This window comes from Trichosporon asahii (assembly GCF_000293215.1).
Source record: "Trichosporon asahii var. asahii CBS 2479 unplaced genomic scaffold scaffold00075, whole genome shotgun sequence".
Lineage (NCBI taxonomy): Eukaryota > Fungi > Basidiomycota > Tremellomycetes > Trichosporonales > Trichosporonaceae > Trichosporon > Trichosporon asahii.
The window spans coordinates 1,389,455-1,408,999 of NW_014040850.1; the positions used below are offsets into that span (position 1 = coordinate 1,389,455).

At 56.4% G+C, this 19,545-nt stretch overlaps 5 protein-coding genes across 5 annotated transcripts; 2 read left to right on the plus strand and 3 right to left on the minus strand.

Moving 5' to 3' along the window:
- Window positions 1–298: 298 nt before the first annotated feature.
- Window positions 299–3,450, minus strand: A1Q1_06053 (protein kinase; the record flags this gene model as incomplete). The annotated part of the gene is made up of 4 exons (XM_014321262.1): window positions 299–671; window positions 715–1,713; window positions 1,797–1,921; window positions 1,987–3,450. The coding sequence occupies 4 exons, from the start codon at window positions 3,448–3,450 to the stop codon at window positions 299–301; spliced, it is 2,961 nt and encodes a 986-aa protein (XP_014176737.1).
- A 4,994-nt stretch (window positions 3,451–8,444) lies between these two features.
- Window positions 8,445–10,637, plus strand: A1Q1_06054 (uncharacterized protein; the record flags this gene model as incomplete). Its single annotated transcript, XM_014321263.1, has 3 exons — window positions 8,445–9,077; window positions 9,146–9,640; window positions 9,909–10,637. 3 exons carry the CDS (start codon window positions 8,445–8,447, stop codon window positions 10,635–10,637), a joined length of 1,857 nt encoding a protein of 618 aa, XP_014176738.1.
- Window positions 10,638–11,213: 576 nt separating this feature from the next.
- Window positions 11,214–12,433, minus strand: A1Q1_06055 (3'-5' exonuclease; the record flags this gene model as incomplete). The annotated part of the gene is made up of 3 exons (XM_014321264.1): window positions 11,214–11,314; window positions 11,356–12,025; window positions 12,227–12,433. 3 exons carry the CDS (start codon window positions 12,431–12,433, stop codon window positions 11,214–11,216), a joined length of 978 nt encoding a protein of 325 aa, XP_014176739.1.
- An 836-nt stretch (window positions 12,434–13,269) lies between these two features.
- Window positions 13,270–14,274, plus strand: A1Q1_06056 (uncharacterized protein; the record flags this gene model as incomplete). Its single annotated transcript, XM_014321265.1, has 4 exons — window positions 13,270–13,369; window positions 13,646–13,845; window positions 13,902–13,989; window positions 14,030–14,274. 4 exons carry the CDS (start codon window positions 13,270–13,272, stop codon window positions 14,272–14,274), a joined length of 633 nt encoding a protein of 210 aa, XP_014176740.1.
- Window positions 14,275–14,337: 63 nt separating this feature from the next.
- Window positions 14,338–19,067, minus strand: A1Q1_06057 (uncharacterized protein; the record flags this gene model as incomplete). The annotated part of the gene is made up of 16 exons (XM_014321266.1): window positions 14,338–14,699; window positions 14,758–14,821; window positions 14,886–15,250; window positions 15,355–15,469; window positions 16,023–16,474; window positions 16,530–16,617; window positions 16,670–16,902; window positions 16,949–16,983; window positions 17,050–17,115; window positions 17,161–17,206; window positions 17,244–17,531; window positions 17,572–17,657; window positions 17,705–18,051; window positions 18,190–18,498; window positions 18,547–18,641; window positions 18,824–19,067. 16 exons carry the CDS (start codon window positions 19,065–19,067, stop codon window positions 14,338–14,340), a joined length of 3,195 nt encoding a protein of 1,064 aa, XP_014176741.1.
- Window positions 19,068–19,545: the final 478 nt, after the last annotated feature.

The window sequence follows — 19,545 nt, forward strand, 5'->3', positions numbered from 1 at the left end:
CGCGCATCGCCAAGTCACAAAGTTCTCAAGTATTATGATGCATCGTCCGCCACGTAGTTGTGACATGTGTAAATGTTGCAGGTGAAGAAGAGTGTTGGAACCAGTATGCGCTGTTTGTGTACAACATATCCGTCCGTAGGGAACGGTTGAAGGTCAGGAGAATGATAAGCAAGAATGAAAGAAAGTGTCGGGTGCTTGCTGCCAAGGCGCTCAAACAATGCGCTTCAAGGCGTGAATCCACGCCGAGCGCACGTCCGGGGTCTCAGTCGCATAGGTGAACGCTTGCGTCGCCTGAAAATTAGTACTCATGAACGTCCGAATAACCTACAGTCTGGAGCAGGAACATGCGGTTTCCTTTCTCGTGCAGCTCGAGGATGACGTTCACGGGCCGGTCGTCATCCTCTCCAGTAGCAGGGCCATTTCCGTCCTTGCGCAGTTGAGCAGCGATCTTGATGCTCTTCGGATGCGTCACGAAGAAGAACTCGGTCTTGATCTTGGGCGCATGGGTATGCTCGTCCTCTTTGATGACAAGCAGGCGCGGGAAGTCGGTGAGCACGAGCTGGCGGCGTTTAGAAGGCGGCAGTAGGAAGGAAGGAAGTGTGCCGTTCGAGGGCTTTGCAAGGATCGGCGTCGAGAGCACTACACGCTCGTGAGGGAAAAGCACAGGAGTCCTGTGAAGTTAGCACAAAAGTTTGCAGAGCTCACGGTTCATACCATCGGCTGTTGTCTGCGGTAGCAACGCCCAGTCCCCACTTTGCGTCGTTCGGGTTTCGCATGCGAGGGGAACGGGGGCTGCGAGGGCTGCGCGGATAGACTCCCGAATGGCCAAGCGATTGGTCGTCACTGCGACCGCTGGCACGACTCGGGCCACCCCTGTTAGAAGTTGCACGGTGGCCAGGCGAGTTGTAGGCAGGGTTGATTCCCATGGTCTCGAGAAGACCGCTAAGCCGTCCACCGCTCGAGCTGGAGCTCGTTGACCACCCGCGTGCTTTGTGCTCTCTGAAGTTTTGGCGAGGCACTCCTTCCTCGTCAAGCCAGCCAGGGCGAGGAGGCTGGTAGATGTCGTCCGATGAGCGCGGCGACGAATCTTGATTATCGACAGCGCGGACGGCCTTGGCGGCGGCAACTCGGTCGTACTGAGGTTCGCGCGGGTTGGCGGGTGTCGCTCCCGACTCCTCGAGCACTTCGTGCTCCGACTCCTCCTCGTCGAACACGGTCCAGGCGTCTGAGCTGAGCTGAACAGTGTCGAGCGTCTTGACGGGAGGCGTAATGCCAGTGTGCATCTTTGGCGCAGGAATAGACCACAGATTATTCCAGTCGATGCCAGCAAAGAAGGGATGCGACTTGAGGGCCTGAGCGGTAGGGCGCTTGGTCGGGTCCAGATTGAGTGCAAGTTCCACGAGATCACGGGCGGTTTCGTCGAAACCTTCCGGGAAAGACAGCTCTCTTTTCAGGACCTTCTGGAATGTGAGAAACTCGGTGGCGCTACGGAATGGTGACTTTCCGTAGATAAAGTCGTATAAAACGACACCGAAAGCCCAGATATCAGAGGCGAACGAGGCAGGCTCGTCGCGAAGGACCTCTGGACTGACATAGTCAGCAGATCCAACGAAGGAGCGCTTGCTCGTCGACTCCTTCTCTCCATTCCGGCCGAGGATCTTTGCCGATCCGAAATCTGTCACCTTGATACGCATCTCGTCGTCCAAAAGGATGCTACTCGTTAGCACAGCTGTGAAGAACTGTCTCACTTTTCAGGCTTGAGGTCGCGATGAATGATGTCGCGCTCATGAATGAACTCGAGCGTGTCGATGAGCAGCGCAGCATAGTAGCGTGCAGAGTTGACGTCGAGGGAGCCAAACTTGCGGATCTTCTGTGCTAACTCTCCGTTGCTGGCGTACTCGAGAACAAAGTCTACCGTAAGCTTGGTTGAGGCATCTGCTACTTACAGACCGACGTGCGGTCGGCAAAGGTGCTGTACAGGCGCACAATGCCGGGATGGCCCTGCTGGACGACAACTGATCCAGCCGTGGACTTGCCGCTGCGTGCACTACGAGTGCTGCGCTCCGAGGGAGCCAGCGACTGACGACGCTTGCGAGGTGTGCGGGCACGCTCACCGGCGCTCCCGGCACTGATCTCGGGGGCGGTATCTCGGCCGCCCGAGGAGGAGAGTGACTCAGACAGATTTCCCGTGTCAGAGCTGCCGTCCTCTTCTTCCTGCACAGGCGACGGCGGCCGGCTCGAGAAAACACTTGGCGGAGGGCGCTCGTCCAAGACTTCTTGTCCATCTCCACGGAGCCGGCGGGAAGTCGACATTCGCGGGGACATTGGCGTGGGAGATACGAGTGAGGAGGACGGCACTTCACTCACACCAATGGTGGGCAGGCTTGTGCCGACAGAAGGCGCGCCGTGGCCACTTTTGCGGAGAACACCGCTGTGGCCAGAAGAGCTTGATAAGCCTCGCTGATGCCCCCGCACACCAAGGTTCCGGGATGGTTGAGCGAGACGGATAAGGGCGTCCCGTTCGATGTGAGCGTACTTGGCTTTCTTCTCCTGAATCAGGTGTGCTTGGTTCATGATCTTGATGGCAAACTGAGCGTTTGCTGGGCGCGGGTTGTTGGCGAGGAACGACGGGGAGTAGACGGCGTGGACGACAGTACTATAACTGCCGCGGCCGAGCTCTTCCCCAAGGATGAAGTCACGAGTGGACGGCCGAGCTCGCGCGCTCGACGCGGCGGAATTGGCGGACGCGTGGCTTGGACGACGTTCACGCTCGGTGCGCTCGCTGGGAGCGACAGTACTGGAGTCGGCGCTGTGATCCCTCCGGTGTGCTCCTGACCGAGCAGTGGAAGGGGTCGGCGGGCATGAATCGCCTTGGCGACCTCGGCTGGGGGTGAGAGCGTCGCTTCGAGCTTCGCTCTTCTCCTCACTCCTGCTATCACTACTGTCATCGTAGCCTAACGACAATGGCCCGGGGGAAACAGGCAGTGGCAACTGGGGCGCCGATTCGGTGTCAAGGGACCGGTGCGACGCTCTCGGAGTCGTGGGGCTTCTTGAAGCGTTAGGGGGAACTGAGACGCTGCGCTCCGGCATGCTGACGTCGTCAGTGATCAGGTGCGGGAGGGAGTTGTGAACGGGCATGGTCGCCTGTCGAGCCATGCGAGGGCCGTTGTGCATGAAACCACGACCTCCGTAGTAACCGCCGGAGGGTTCAAGATCATAGCTGGGCGCGCCTTCGGATGGTAGCTGAGCCTCGGGTGTTGCAGTTGTGCGGGTCTGGATCGGTGGAGGCCGAATGGGGACGGCGACGAGTGACGAGGTCGACTCGCTTGTTGTTGTTGATCGGGACGAGGAAGTCGAGGCGTTTCGCTGCAGAATTGAAGCTGAAGTGACTCGAGCGAACGCTGGCAGCGAGGTCGGCGGCGTAGGAGGCGTCGTGGTAGCCGCCGACATGTTGCGTGAGGCCTCCGAAGAGGAGTTGTGAGGTTCGATTGTAGAGAGAAAGCTTTTCAGTTAAGACTCGTGGGAGCTTCGTAGTCGGACAAGGGATGCAGGAAACCTGTCACTCTGCGGGACATGCAAGGCGCCGAAGTCGTCAGAACGGAGAGCGGGGATGAAGACGTATATCGCTGCACTGCGAGTGCTACTGCGTTGTTGTTTGGATAAGCGGGCGGCCCGGGAAGGTCGGCTGATCTGATCGGTCGCTTGTATCGGGGTGGTTTGTTGTGTTGGGATGAGGGGATATGACGAGGGGTAGGTGGAGTCAAATGGGGGAAGGGCAATGGCTGCGCTAGTGGGATGGATGTCACGGCGATCCGGGCTAGTCGGGCTCCAACGGTCGACTGTACGACTGTCAGGCTCGCAAGAAGAAGGCAAAGCAGAAGTAGGAATGGAAGCGAGAGACGGGGCCCAGGTGACGAGTGAAGAGGACAAAGTATGGTGTGCGCGGTGTTAGTGGCCAGTGGAGGGATCGAGGCGAGGCTTGCAGCACGGCAAGTGACGATTGACAGTCGAGGCTGAGACTTGAGACCGGACCAGACCAGACGAGACCAGACCTTCACCTGACCTTGGGGCCTGGCAGGTAGCAGCTCGCGCCCTGGTGCTGCGCGCTGTCCCTCGTCCACGGCTCATTGCATCTGCTCTTGTTCCTGGCATCCTGGCATTCTGGCACAGCTGACTTGTGCTGGCGCCGTGCGCTGCCTGGCCTACCTGGCCAACCTGGCTGGGACAGGGCATGTGTGCAGGGTCTGGCCGCCGCCTGGCGATGCTCTCAGCCAAACACAATCACGGGGACGGAATCAATTCACCCAGATTCGGTCTCGGCCCAGCCCTTTGATAGCTTTGATCCTTAGCCCCATCTTCCACAGCCCAGCCCAGCTACCACGCAACCTGCAAGCGACATCTACGACTGGCACCACTGGCCAATGGGTCGCGCGCCCCAGCAGTTATCACAGTTTGTCGGCTCTCCCAACTGTTCACCTCATCCCTACTGCCTGACCACTTCAGCGGTCTATGCAATAGGCTTTCTGTCAGGGGGGCATTACCTGCGTACCTGCAGTGCGCATATTGAAAAGCAAAAGGGCATGCACAAGCCCACAGGGAATGCAGGGTTAAAGGACGGGCCGCCGCAGCAGAAGCACGTCCCTGCAGCTGATCAGATCTGATCAAAGAGTGCAGTATTCTTATCTTCTTCTGCTGCGGCGGAAGCCTGGCCCATCGATCATCGACAAGTGACCCCGCCAGAGACGCGCCTCACACATTGTCTCGCTTGTTAGTCACCTAATCCAGCCTGCAGTACTGCAGTAGTGCAGCGTTTGCATATTGAGGATCTCCGACACTCGCGAGCTCTCGAGCTTTCATCCTTTTCAGCTTCGCGAGTCGATTCCATCCCCTGTTCCACGCTTCAAGGCGCTGAGCGCGCTGAGTTTGGTGTGCATCGCTTCTCTGATCTCTGACGTTTGATCGCGGACCGCATTGCCAGCTCTGGTCAAGTTACCCAAATTAGACCATCGGGCAACGAAGTCAAACTCGTTCTCCGATGTAATGCAAAACAGGGAGATATTCAACCCCTTATCGACCCGCGCTCATAGCCTGGTCGCGACCCTACTCATCCTATGCGGCATGTGCATTCTTGCCAGGCGTATCCGGTGGGACTGTGTCTGTCAAGCGATTCCATGTTGGCTATTTTGTCCATGGCGCGGTCATGCTCCGAACGAAGACCACGACTGGTGAAAGGCTCGAGTCGCGAGTTTAACCTGCTGACTGTCCGACCGAAGGGAAACCGGAACCTCCTTTCTGGGATGATATCTGGGAGTACGTCACCGCGAACCAAAGTGGAAGAGATGACGCTGCAACGACTCTTCCTGTGTCGCGAAATGCCGGATCGACTAATCTGGCGTGCGCTGCTCCGATGGCCGTTTAGCTCTCAAAGAGATGATCAGGAGCCCAGTGCGCTGCAGGTGGCAGTCCTATATGCACACCCTCAGAGAAGTAGCAAGGCCGCATTGTCGCCTGATCATTGCGCTAACCTTGTGATTCATGCATGGCGACGACCATCACTCGTCACTGTGTTCAGTCTCCGGCTCCCATCCTCAGGTTCGCACGTTTGGATTGCCTTCCCAGGCCGGGAGGTGTGGGAGCTAGTAAACATGCGAACCTCGGGGCAGGCTCTGTCCCCCTCCCTCGCGATCCCCACAGCTCAGCGAAGATGCGGTTGACTGGCATCCTGCCTGTCGGCCGGAGGTCAGGCCAGCACCTGGAGGAGTAGCATGCCGTAAGGTTTACATGAAGCAACTTTGGCTGCGCTCTGTCCGAAATTGGGCGGTTTCAGAAATTCAAACGCTACAGCCGGCCCTGAGCTAACACCCATGGAGCCAAGAAGCTCTACCTTGCCTGCATCTGGCGACTACAAGTGTATTTCGCCATGCTTGACACACTGTCCACGCCTATCATATTTCCGTCTTGTACACCAGTGCTGAATCAACATGGTTGGAAGCGGACAACCTCCCGGTTCTGGCCATCGCTGAACTCCTTCATTCTTTTCTATTCCTGCAGGACACTTCTGCAGTACTACGAGGACTTCACGGTGAAATCCTCCTATATGTTGGGTCACCTCTCTGCCGTTCTTTGGTGAAGGCAGCGTCAACGCTGCATCAGTCCGAGAGTCGATTGCGCAAATCGGCAGCTGGCTCGCACCGACGCTATCGACGCTAAACCGGAGCCCGCAGAAGCGGCCAAAGGTCAACGGTCCTGTCACCTTGCAATTGCACCTGCGGGTGGCCACCAGAATAGCATCATCCGCAGGTGCGCAGGCAAAGGGAATTGGGGTCGCGGAGACGTAAACGAAGAGGTTGTCAAGCCGTCAAACGACTGCACCGACACACCAGCCAGGTTTGCGAGCCGGCCAATTCACTGCTGTGGCGTGGTCTTTGTTCTGCGCTGTGCTGAGCTTCGTGGCAGAACCCGCTGACAGCGCACATGCTGCAAATGTGCAGCGACTTCGCAATGGACGCACTGACTGTTCAACATCGTCCCGCGGTGAGTTACGGCTTCCGCAGCCTCCATCCCCCCGTGCCAGCCTGCTTGTGTGCCACAAGCTGTTGGCAAGTCAGTGTTGTAGCTGCGCGATCATCTCACGCAGTACATTTGACAGCGTGCTACGCAGCAAGTTCATCTGAGCTACGAGCAACAGGCAAGCTGGACAGGGACTCTCGCACGATGAGATTGCAGTCGCATGCATCTGGAGACCCTTACCATGCATCGAAACAGCAGTGCTCTTAGCAGATCGACATTGGGGCAGGTGGTCACAATGCTTTGAGCACGAGAAAGCTGCGCTCACCCATTACCACCCCTCGTCGCCCTCCGGCTGCGGCGGAAGCCAGAACGACAACTCCTCCCCGCCAACAGATAGCATGCCGAAGCGGGGGTTGAATGCGACAGCGCGGCTGGGCGCATGTTGGCCCTCCCCGGCGCGAAGTGTTGCTGTTGGCTTGAGTGTTGGCGCAGGCTCGTTGCGTCCAGCTGGCGGCTCGAGCTTCTCCGCACCTTTCGGTATGCCCAAATCCCACACGGCGACAGTCCCATCCGCAGATCCGGAGAACACCCATTTCGAATCCGCGCTCCAGCTCACCTCCTCCCCGCTGCTTTGGCCTAGGCCCACATGTCCTTCCAGTCGCCGCAGCAGCGTCAGGTCGTAGGCGTCCAACACATAGTGCACGTTGCTGGACGTACCCACCAGGAGGTGATTGCCGTCGTTCGAAAACGATATCGAGGTGAAAATTGGCCGCTGGGACGGGTCGAGCGCGACGTCGATTAGAGCCGCATGCGCAAACGGAGCCTGAGAGTCAGATGGGTGCCGAACCCGAGCTCACATCGTCCATAGAAGTCGAATCGTACAGCATCACGGTCTGGGTTTGAGAGCACGCAACGGAGAAGACCACGCCGCTTGAATCGAAGGCAGCAACCGTCGGTCCACCCATATCATTCACCACACCCTGCCAAGTCAGCTCCAATGAGGGCAGTAGCTTACCCGACATGATGAAGTGCGCAGGTCCCATAAGCGCACCGTTCCGTCATCTCCAGCTGAGATGAATGTATCATCCGCCGGGTTCATATGCAGTGACCGAACCCTACGTAGGTCAGCAATTGCCTCCCACTCCCACTTCGGCGTTTGACTCCCTGTGACCAGATCGCTGTCGCCGGACGGCACTGCTCAGCGTACTCACAGGCCAGTGTGTCCCTGGAAGTACGACAAGTACTTGTTGTCGTGCATGGAATGGTAGCGAATGGCATGGTCGCCCTTCGTCGAGGCATGGATAATATTTTCTCGTCGATGCGTAAAACGAGCATGATCGATTCCATACTTCTTTGAGTACAGAGTCCGGATTTTCCTTAGTGTTAGGAACTACCTCGTCGGCAGCTGCTGCGAGATTAACCACTCACTTTCCCCGTCTCGCATCGTAGACCGTGAACACGTCATCCTCACCCGAAGTCACGCATCGTTCCCCAGCATCGTCAAAGGACAGACTTGTCACTTGCAGCGGGTTCTTAGACACGCCCGAACTACTATTATCGACGGCGTCACTAAATACTCGAGCCGGCTTGAAGCTCTGCTGATTTTGTCAGCTTGTCTACCAAATCAGGTTCCTCACGATTATGTCAGTCGTTAGCGGAAGAAGAGGCTTGGCTGCTGGTGTGCGAGCAGGGGGAGCCGCCATGACCGTGCTTGGTAAAGCAGAGAGACGCGGTTGTTGACAATGCTCGATTGCGTTGAACACTGTAGGTCTTGGACAACAGGGGAGGTCGAATGGAGCCCCGTAGTGTTACGTAAAATGATTCACGATCTCCCACGGTGGACATCTCATTAGTCGAATTGCTCTTGCACCGAGCACGGCAACTAACAAATCCAGACACCATCTATACATCACTACCTTGACAAGGTCTGAAGCATGTCGTACAACGGAGGCGGCGGCCAACCTCCGTATCCCCCTCGCCCAGGCAACTTTCCGCCTTTCCGACCAAACCTCCCGCCGGGAGCTCAGCTGCCGCCCTTTCCGCCTGCTCATCATCCTCCACCCTTTCCGCCCAAGTTTGCCCCGTCGCCGAACGCAGGATCGCCTCGGTATGGTCTAGGCTCCCCAGGAGGCCGGCCATACCACCCCGGGCCTCAAGGGCAGGGGCTTCCACCGCTGCCGTCGGGATTACCGGGGAACCCCAATCAGGGGAGTCGTCACAGCGTCTCATCCGGGCCAAAGAGGGACGTCAAGACCACCAAGGTCTTCGTCGGCAGTATCGCCCCAGGAATACGGGAGCAGACTTTGAAGGACCTCCTGAACGCTTGCGGGCCACTTTATGAGCTCAAGCTCGTGGAAGGAACGGGAGGCAAGCCTCCAGCCTTTGGGTTCGCCTCCTTTGAGAGTCCTGAAGTTGTGTTGCGGGCAATCCGTTGTCTGAACGGTGTTCAATTGCCAGATCTGACGCCTGCTGGCCGTAACAATCCGCCAAAGGCGCTCGTTGTTAAGGCAGACCAGAAGACTGCAGAGTTCCTTCAGGAGTTCGAGGAGACGCTCGGCCGCTCAGAGGTGCGTATATATTGAGACCTGTCGCTGACAACTAGAGCGACGAAAGTGCGGATACGGTCTGCCGACAGGCGATTGCAAGAATCGTTGCTCGACTTGGAGACGGTGGCGCCGGCCCTCAGCAGAGCCGACCGAAGCAGACTGGGCGCAACTCGCCCATAGAAGTGATCGTTCCGGCCCATCTGCAGGACCTCAAGGAGGGGGACCTCCCCGAGAACCAGCGGGTGGCCGTGCTAGACCAGATCGCAGTGTTCCGAGAGAATGCCGCCAGGCGTGAGCGGGATAAGAAACACATCGACGAGGAGCGCGAGCGCGAGAAGGAACGCATGCGGCTGCAGGCAGCGCAGCGCCAGCCTTCTGCACCTTCCGGGTACGGATACGGCACCCGCGCTTTCCCTAAGGCAGCCCCTGAGCCGTCATCCGGACGCACACCCATGGACAAGACTCCGACATTTGTGCGGGCTGAGACGTCGGAGGGGCGGTCAGAGAATGAGAGGACAGATGAGGAGGAGGAGGCGATACGGCGACAGAGGCGAGAACGGGACAAAGCTCTTGCATTACGAGACGTGAGTGACTCGTGAGTCGTTGCTTACTAACTGCAGCGAGAAAACCGTGTTGAAAGTCTGGAAAGGCAGCGCATTGACTTGGCTATCAGAGAGGAGGCTGCTCGCCAGCAGCGTACTGACTCCGAGGCGAAGAGCCGCCGCAATCAGATGGAGGACTTTGAGGACTGGGACGACGACGAGCTCGAGCAGCGCGGAAAGGAGCTTTTCTACAATGACAGGTACGCTGCACTTTTGCCCTAGGCTAACTCGCAGGGCTCTGTGGCGCCAGAAGCGACAGCAGGCGCGAACGCGCGAGGAGCACGACGACATCGATGATCGGCGCAAGGAGGATGCGGAAATCAAGGCGCTCGAGGCCGAGTCGGAGCAGTTCTTGCAACGGCAAATGGAGGAACTGGCAAAGCTGGAGGCGGAGCAGCGGCAAGCTGGTCTGTTGACCGAGGACGCCGCACCCGTCAAGCTCGCCATCACAACCAAGATCGAGCCGCCCGTGGTTAAGTCGCCCCTGCCGCAAGTGCCTCAAAAGGCTGCACTCGCCCTCAGCGATGACGAAGACGATACTGCGGTGCGGAAAAAGAAACGCGCGCTCGTCAAGCTAGAACATGAGGACGGTCACGACCAAGTTATGGAGGACGCGGAGGAGCAGGCAAAGCGTGCAGCACGCCTTCTCGATATCCGCAAACACCTCCCGACGCGTCCGCGCGACGTTTTCGCCGAGCCCGTGCACTGGCGCGCTGTGGAGGACGGCCACGTCCACAGGAAGATTGTCGGTTTCGTCCAGGAGAAGATCAGGGACTCGCTCGGCGATCTTGACCAGGACCTTGTGGACTTTGTCATGGAACAGCTCGGAGAGCGCAAGAGCCCGGAGAATATCATTGACGAGCTCCAGGCTGTCCTCGCCGAGGACGCCGAACCCATCGTGCTCCAGCTGTGGCGCCAGCTCGTCTTTGAGAGCAAAGCGGCACAGCACAATGTGTCGACGGGATCTACGCTCGTCTGACACTCTATAGATGAGCATATAGATGGAACCCTGTGTTCATAACTACATGCATATTGATGCCATACGTGTGATTGCCCCGTCAGCTGCCGTCCTCTCGGACCCGCCACTTCAGCAGATCTAGTGTTGCCGTAGCATCTTCAGCGGAACTGTGTCCAGCGTCGGCTGTGCGATCCTGAATGAAGTACCCGAGTTTCTCCTTGACGCTTTCATTAGTGGAGTGATAGAGGGCTTGGACTCACAGATCGCGTAGTGCCCTGCGGTAGGGCGCACCTTTATCGTGAGGGAACAGCTGAGGTCAGTGGAGTTCTTCAGCACTCTCGTACAATTGCCGTATCAATAATGTTCGGGTGCAGAAGCCTTAGTGCCCGGAGATCGTTCTCGAGTCTGGGGTCAACTTGACTGTAGGCTTTGTACTCACCCGTGGCCGACAAGTATCGTGTCGGGCCCGATGAACGCAGCGGCGGCGGCGCGAACATCTTCCAGCGTCATCACGGCATTCGAGAGGTCTTCGGGCGAGATGCCTGAGAAACGGGTATTGCAATCGCTGGCAAGGTCAGACGCGCCCGCACGGCCGACTTACAGGACAGCTGATTTTTGCCGTACGTGCTCATCGAGAACGACCCTGCCACAGTCATCGACAAATGTCGCTCTCGCAAGAGCCGATCCATCAGTCGTGTCTATCAAAGTCAGCGCATTCTGTCGCCACCATATCACTCACAGATCATCTCGCAATCCAAACCAAGGACATCCAGATACTGCCCCCATTTCCTATCAGCCCGCAAATCTTTGGCGTATCTAAACGGAATTCTGGCGGATAGCTTGACGTCGTCCTCCCTGTCGGAGAATACGTGATGTCCTTCTTGACACCCTGCAGTTCCCCGTTCCATTTTGCAGCAACTGTAAATCCATTTGCGACGACCCTCTACTCGCTCAGGAGCGACGCGACCGGAATGGAATCTGCAGTCTTCGAGCGGGGAAGGATCGACCACAAATTCAACCTTGCATCGATCACAGATCTGCTTTGTGCCCTCACTCCCGCCTGGCGGGATCCGGTTCGTGGGGTGTTGCAGTTCAGAATTACTGGGGTCCGGATAGCCCCACTTCGAAAAGTCCTTCTCGTTTAGACAATACTGCCTGAGCTTGGCGATGGACAGCTGGCTAGCTTTAGCGACGGCTGCCGCTTCAGTAGCTGCTTTCGACTCCTTCACAGTTCCGATAGACGTGTGCGATACGCTGTCGGGTTTAGGACGGCGAGAGATCTGGACCGCCGCGTGATGAATCGCGGACTTGTAAACTTTGAGATTGCTTGAAGTCTCCGAAATCTCGCGCTCCTGTTCGATCGCTGATTCACGTGCAAGATTTGGGTTGGATTTACTGATATCGGAGTACTGGATATGTGTCAGCTATGTCGCTCTAGGAGCTTACAAGTATCTCAAACTGGTTCAGGAGTTTGCGGAACGCAGTTTGCCTATCCGGCGCTGGTTGACGAGAGGAACGGGGGAACACGGGAAGGGCAGAGCCTGAAGACAGGCCGTCAATCGAGGCTTTGGACTAGAGTCAGCCATGCAGCGGACGCAGGGAAGACTAACCGCTGGTAGAGCAGAAGAGGAGTTAGCGGGTTTTGTTATAAATCCAGTAGATGGCTGCCTGTTGCGAAGTGGCTGTGGAGTTGTTGCTGCAACTGTGGGGGCTTCCCTGGGCATTGATGTAGATGCGGCGACCGTCGGTCGTGAACGCTTCGCGGACCTATCTTCGACGGTAACGTTAGGCTTTGAGGAGGAGCTGTGATTGAACATGCATCTTGACCTAAAGCACTCTCTGTCCGGACAGGGTTGACGTGCAAACAGGCTCAGATTGGTGAACATCGATGTTGTGCGGAGTTGGAGGTAGGCGAGGTACTGTTGACAACGGTCGACAGCTCAATTCTAGATGTCAGTCGGCTATCAACGTTTTTTACGTAAACCTCCACCAGCGTCCACTACTTTGTTCGCTCAGAAGCTTGGTCCAGAGTCCGTTTAGTGCACCATTCTGTGACGGTTCGGACACTGCGAGATGCTTGCATCGAAAACGGCGTCGCGTCTTGTTTCATTTGGATCACGCTCCTCCAAATGCTCGAAGGCGTTTATCTCGACGAGTCGCGAGCTTCGGGGAGAAGCGGCCCCGTTGGCAGTTGCCGCAGGGTCAAGTCTGGCGAACGTTATTGATACCTCCATCACGGTGAGTCTGCATTGCGACATAGGCTGATATCAGGCGACTGGTCCCCTTTCCGTGGCGCAGTATATGAAGTTTTGTTTAACGCATCCTACTCTCGGATATTACTCGCAAGGCGATGTGTTCGGAAGACAGGGTGACTTCATTACTTCGCCCGAAATCAGCCAGGTCTTTGGCGAGGTAAGTGTGGACCACCTCTGGTCGCTAACTACTAAGCTTGTTGCTATTTGGCTCATGACTCGGTGGATGGCAGCCGGCAGTCCATCTAAGTGTCGACTGATTGAACTTGGGCCTGGTCGTGGAACGCTGATGAAGGACATCGTTCGAGTACGTTGACTTGCTCGTACGGGAGCTGACTGCGCGGACATTTCAAACATTCCCCGACATTGCAATTGATTCCATTCACTTTATTGAAGCCAGCATGAACATGAGGGAGCTTCAGAAACAAGCTTTGGAACCCGAGGTTAAGAAGCTCGGGGCTTCGATCTCCTGGGGCGATGACTTGACTGGCGTTCCGGAGTGTGAGTGACCTTTAATCTATCTTCGCTGACGAGGGGGCAGCGGACGCTTTTACAATGATCGTTGCTCATGAATTCTTTGACGCATTGCCGATTCATGTCCTCCAAGTAGGTTCCATGACTCCGCGGGTTCTGACGGTAGCGAACTGCGGATGGCTTCCGGGAAGTGAAAGTCGGACGAAACCCTTCCTAGTAAGTCTTGCAGCCTTGGAATGCAGTTACAACAGCAGCTCACGAGCAGCCTCCCAGCAGCCAACAATGCCCAGTTTTCGCTGGTAGTTGATCGTGAGCCATCTTTCATCTCGAGACTGCTGCCAGCTTCCTCCGATCGTTTCGAGAAGATCCCCGTCGGCTCCCGCCTGGAGGTCTCGCCAGAGTCATCAAAGGCCGTGCGAGAGATGGGGAAGCTGATTCAGAACGGCGGTGCTGGCCTGGTCATTGACTATGGAGCGGACAGAGTGTTCAGTGACAGTATGAGGGTGAGCAAATACCTCCTTAACAATTGCTAACGTGCCAGGCTTTCAGTAACCACAAGATCGTCGATATCTTCCAAAACCCTGGAAAATGTGATTTGACGGCAAACGTAGACTTTGCATACCTCCGCGAGTCTTTGGAAGGAGTCGGTGGGTGACCACTGCCTAACGTAGTCTAACCAACTCGCAGCTTCTGCGCAAGGCCCGATCACACAGGCAAAGTTCCTCCTGTCGCTTGGTCTTGAGCCGAGACTCGCCAAGCTGATCTCTTCGGCACGAGACGAAGAGCGAAGGCAGCGTATTCGCGATGGAGCCATGCGCCTAATCAACACCTCAGGCATGGGCAACCAGTATCAGGTCATGGGTATCGTGCCAGAGAAGGTTGCTGCGGACGTTTATCCGTTCCCTCCGGCGAGCAAAGTACTGAAGCCGTAACTCTTCCATAGGCATGAAGCTTGCTTGCTTATACAATTAACATGTCTGGTACACATAATCGCCTCAACTCAACCTCTCCAAGCGGCCCTCCAAACCCTGAATGCGACCTTGGAGAGCTTCCCAGTTCTTCTGGATGCCGGTGGCCGCCTCAGTAAAGCCAATGTGCACACTCTTGACTATCGCGTTGAGCTCTCGCTCCTCATCGGAGACATCTGCGCTAGATGACTGCAGCTCGCGAAGATCGGCAGCAATGCTGAGCGCTTCAGCATGGAGTTGGGACAAGCTGCGAAGTCGCGTGATCAGTGGCGGTATAGTAGGAATCAATGGGTCGAGACGGGGGAGAAGGGCAAAGAGATCCTGCAAAGTGTCCTGATCGGTCTGAGACAGAGCACTGGGAGCGGCCTTTTCTGGACTCGACCCGGCACCTGCGTTCCGACGGGCCGAAGCTCCAGCACGCTCAAGATCGTTCAAAAGCATCTTCACTCTTCGCGAGATGCCATCGAGATGACGCGGTTGAGTCAGAACGTTGAGCAGGTTGTCCAATCGGCTGAGCGATTCCATCAAGGACACGGGAATCTGATTATCAGCAGAATCCATATTTCGTCACTTACGCCCTCGTCGGTCGATGTCGCAATGCCCACTAAATCCTCCAGCGACGACAGACGCTTATCGACGTCACTGATGGGAAAGCGCTGATGATCCGTGTCCTGAGCTCGCGGCATGTTGGAATGCTCGGACGGTTGCGTCTCCAGTTGACGCAGCCTCTTAACCAGGTCACCCTCCTGCTCTGGCGGAACCGGTGAGAAGCCGTCCTCCACGGCTGCTGCAGCGTGCGACAGTCGACTCCTAAGATTAGACAGCTCTCCCACAACATCCACCTTCGTCCTTGGGGCAAGGACGGATGGTCGCGTGGCCAGTAACCGCGTGTTTGGCGTGTCTCCATCTTGACTAATCTCGTTTTCCAATTCAGCGATCTCTGCCTGGAGACGCCGCAGCTTCGCAAGTCGACTCTCCGGCAGCAACGTAATCACCTCGCCATTATCTTCATGTCAGATTGCGTCGTCGTCTTCAGCCACTCACCAGCTTTGCCGAACTGCTTTTCGACGGCAGTTCGAGAGGGAAGCGCGCTGGTGTCTATATCTTTGGACGGCACCGAGGAGGTGAGTCGGAAGGAATCATCGTTGCCTTCGTCGTCCTGCGATCAGCGTTCAGCTTGACATGAGACTAACCTTGTGCGGGAGAAGATCTGGCTCATCGGGTGTTTCGAAGACGTCGGGGGCAGAGTCCTGAACGTGTTAGCATCCATACGGAAACACTTAGACTTGCTATGTCCGGGAGACCTGAGTACTTGCCCGACATTGCTGTTGTTGGGTGGCCAGACGGCACTTCTGTCACGTCACCTCGACACGAAAGAGGACGCGTTGCATATTTGGTTCCGCCTGACGCCTGAGCACAGCGTGCCTTGATTATCCTCGACGACTGATAAGATCAAGAGCGTCACAATTACAGGGCAAATTCGACCATTGCGTGTATCGCCCACTGCATGTATACAACACACTACCAAGCTTCAGCACCAAAATCTTCAGAATCAGGAAGGGGAGGAAGAGCAAACTGATAAGTTGAGCTCGATGGCAAGAACATGTTGGCAAGTTCGAGAGGCAAGAAAAGGGAATCGGATCCGTCGACTGGGAGGCCGAGATCGGCGATACTCTGTGGGGTAAGTAATGAGCGGAAATAGTCAAGCTCACATTGTCCTGGATCCATGAGGGAAGGTTGCTGGGGCTGAACTCTGTTGGCCATGCAAAGCCCTCGCCTATATCACTGAAGAGCGGCCAGGGTTCACTCGCTCCGCTCGCCTGGAACGATTCTTCGGCGGAGGGCAGGCCCAGCAAGCTTTGCAGGCCGCCGTCGATATTGGCATCAACGTCGTCGTCATTGTTGTTCGCGGAGGTCAATGACATTGCCTCTGTGAGATTGTTCCCGCCTCTTGGGGTCCCGGGAACTGTGGATGCAGCGCCAGTTTTTCGTCGAAGGCTGGCCAACATCAACTTCAGTGTGAGTGCGTAGCGCTCGGCGTAGCACTCGGCCGAGAGAACGTGTGCAACCTCTGAAACCTGAGATATGAGGGACTGCAGAGGTACAGCGTCGGGGTAAAGCATCGCAATTTTGAGGAGGAAAACGGCGGCGAAAGCGACGGCGGCTAACTGATCATGTGTCGCATCTGGCGTCAGCGACGTCCTGTGGCCAGTGCTTACACTTGAGATGTCCGCGGAACAGGGGCACACGGAGATATATCTCCAAGCACCTGAGGGCGGCGTCCTTAGCCTCAAAGGCTAGCCCTCGCTGTTCAGGTCGTAACTTCCGTCAGTCAGGCTCGATTCCTCAGGTAACATACCTTGTCCCATTGACATCCTCGAAGAGCCACGCACACAGTCCACAGTTGGGCATAGCCGAGTTCCACCTCCAGAAGGTGTGTCAAAACGCTACTATTGTGCGAATAGTTTTCTGTGTGGATGTCCTTCCATTCCAGATACCAGCTCTGGAGGTCGTCAAATATATTGCAAACGGTCGATATCGTTTCCGAATTGACCTTCCCATGCAAAGGCGTCAGCTGTTCCAACACACGGACTGCGAGCGGTGAGTTCAAGCTGACAAGCTGACTGCTGACACATACTGCGAAGATTAACCAGCTCAACTCTGGCCACCAGGCTAGCATCTGTTTGAGACCTCATGGGGTGAGACCTAGTGTCAGCGAGGAAGGGCGCCTTCTCTTACAGGAGGATGCGCGCTCCACGGACAGACGAGTCGTCACGTAGCATCAGCGGCTTGCCAGTGCCTAGGCTTGATCTGCAGGCTGTAAGCATCCAAATTGAAGCAGAAACTCACAGATTCTCGTGCAAGTAGCAATTGAGCCAGATACGTGCCGAAACGACTGTTCAAGTCAGCATGGCAGCGGCACAGATACAAACCGAGATCGCGCTCTTCAGCCTCCGTTCGTTTCCCTTCGTCGTTCGAAAGCTTGTCTAGTGCGCGATGCAAGTTGATGTCCAACCCCATTCGAAGTGCGTGTCCAACGGGCAGCCAGCCGTATTGGCTCCAAACGCTAAGGATGAGCATGGCCATGACGGCTTCCTTGCGGACAATGGGGCCAAACAACGTTGATCTGGCAATGCCCTGCCCCTCCTCCAAACATCGTTGAAACGTCGGTCCGACGGGTCCGTTCCCAGCTCTGATTTTGGCTGCCACAGCGAGTAGACCTGTTCTATCAGCAGTGTCGCGAAGCGTGGCAGTACTAACCATTTGTGGAGAATGGTGTTCTCTCCAGAAACGACTCGTACACGTCGTATTGCTTGTCAAACAGAGGAACAAAGTAATGGCAACCGCTGAAAAAGCTGTTCACGTCAGCTACTATTCGTCGGCAATGACGCACATGTCCCACAGCTCTCGGGCTTCCGCCTCCGAAACCAGCCCTTTGGTTACAACATCGGGGAAGGGGTTGCGCGGGGTCGGGTCCGGTTTGGTCTGCTTCCGAACCCTCAAATGGATCCCAGTATTTGCTTGGGTGTCTCTCTTCCTTTTGCGCTTCCGATGGGAGGGCCCCTCTCCATCTGTGTTCGCACCATTCAGTGAAGGTCGGGACACGTCAGATCGCTCGCTTGCCGACAAGTCACCGCTATTATTCGCGAAAGCTGCGGCTTGGTCCGCGGCGTTTGCTAATGTCTGCAAGGCTTGGATGGGCGCACCCATCGAGGCTGAGGGTACGGCAGCGTCTGATGACTCAGATTCGATCGAGGATGCTCTGGAAGATCGGGATACGTTGTTAGGGGAGGGAGGCGCCGTCGACACGGGGATGATTCCGTAGGTGCCGAAACGGTGGTCCTAGCTGTCAGAGGATCTGCAATGAAGCAAACTAACCGGAGGAGCAAAACCAGGAAGCTTCGGCCAGGCTTTTTGGTCGCTGCGGTGCGCGTTACCGGAAAACCTCCCACTAGCGATGTTCTGAGGAGATCTCGGATTCCCTGAAGCGTCTGTCCGCGCGGCATCAGCTAAAGAGGATGCATGCTGCTGCGCTCGCGGAGTTTGCGATGTGACCGAAGGTGAGGTTGTTGGAGGAGGGAAGAAGGATCCCATTGGGGTAGCCGTGGAGCCATCATTTGACGACAGAATTGTTGGGATTGAGGAAGGGGTTGATAACAATCCGGTGTGCGGAAGGGTAGCAAGAATCTGCTGTAGCTGAGAGCGTCAGCTTTAATCTTTCCTCCCGTTTCGCACTGTCTGCTGGATTTGGCTCTGCCCATTGGCGAGTTCCTTCACACTGTTCTCAAGAGAGATGACCCGCCCTTCAGCGTTACCAAACCACCCTTCCCCTGTTTGAGAGACAGCTTTTTGCCGAGAATCCTTCCTGTCCGACGCTTTCTCGAACACACAGGTAGTGCCGTTCAGTATGCACCGCCGACATGACTGACTGGTGCCGGACGGATCAAACTCGCAACGATTCTTGCCCTTGCGACCTGTTGCAGTCAGAGACAAAGAGACCAAGGAAGCTTACAGGACACGCAAGCCCTGCTCCCACGCTTCCCGGTAGGACCGGCTGAGGGGAACAAGGACGAGGGACGGGGGATGGGTGGCTCAGATAGTTCATCATACCTGGCTCGAGCGATCTGTCCACCCTTTGTGCTGTTCATGATGGTTGCATGACCGAAAGTGTCATAACCAGGGATCTTTCCGCGTTCGTACTTTGATGGTTCTGCGTATCTGCCATAGCCGCGCGATGTGAGCTGGTCTGGGTCCATGGTGAAGCGAGGTTGACTCCGTGTCGTTCAGTGACCGTTTGGCACGGAAGCGATTCCCAGATAGCGGTAGACTGTGTGACTGGTCTCTGTGGTCTCTGGAGTTGGATTGGTGGATGTAACAGCAGAGTTGAGGATGAGTCGAGTGATCAACAGAGTGCAAGTAACCCGGGGTGTGCGCGACATGGATTAATCACCGGATCGCGCGGCCCGGTGGGCCCGAAATGGGGCCCAATTGACCCCCTCGCCACCGAGATTCCGGGACGTCCGTCTCACCCGCCGGATGGGTACGAGCCCCACTACTCATCCAATTACCGTGATCCGATGCATCAGCGCCCCATCACTGCACAACCGCAACGTATTCAGTATTGCAGGCGCTCATGCAATGCTTCTACAATATTGCCAGGCAGTTCTGCACTATCGCGCCTTGAAACCTATCGGGTCAGGAATGTGTCAAATGTTACGTAAAAGCCGATCAAAG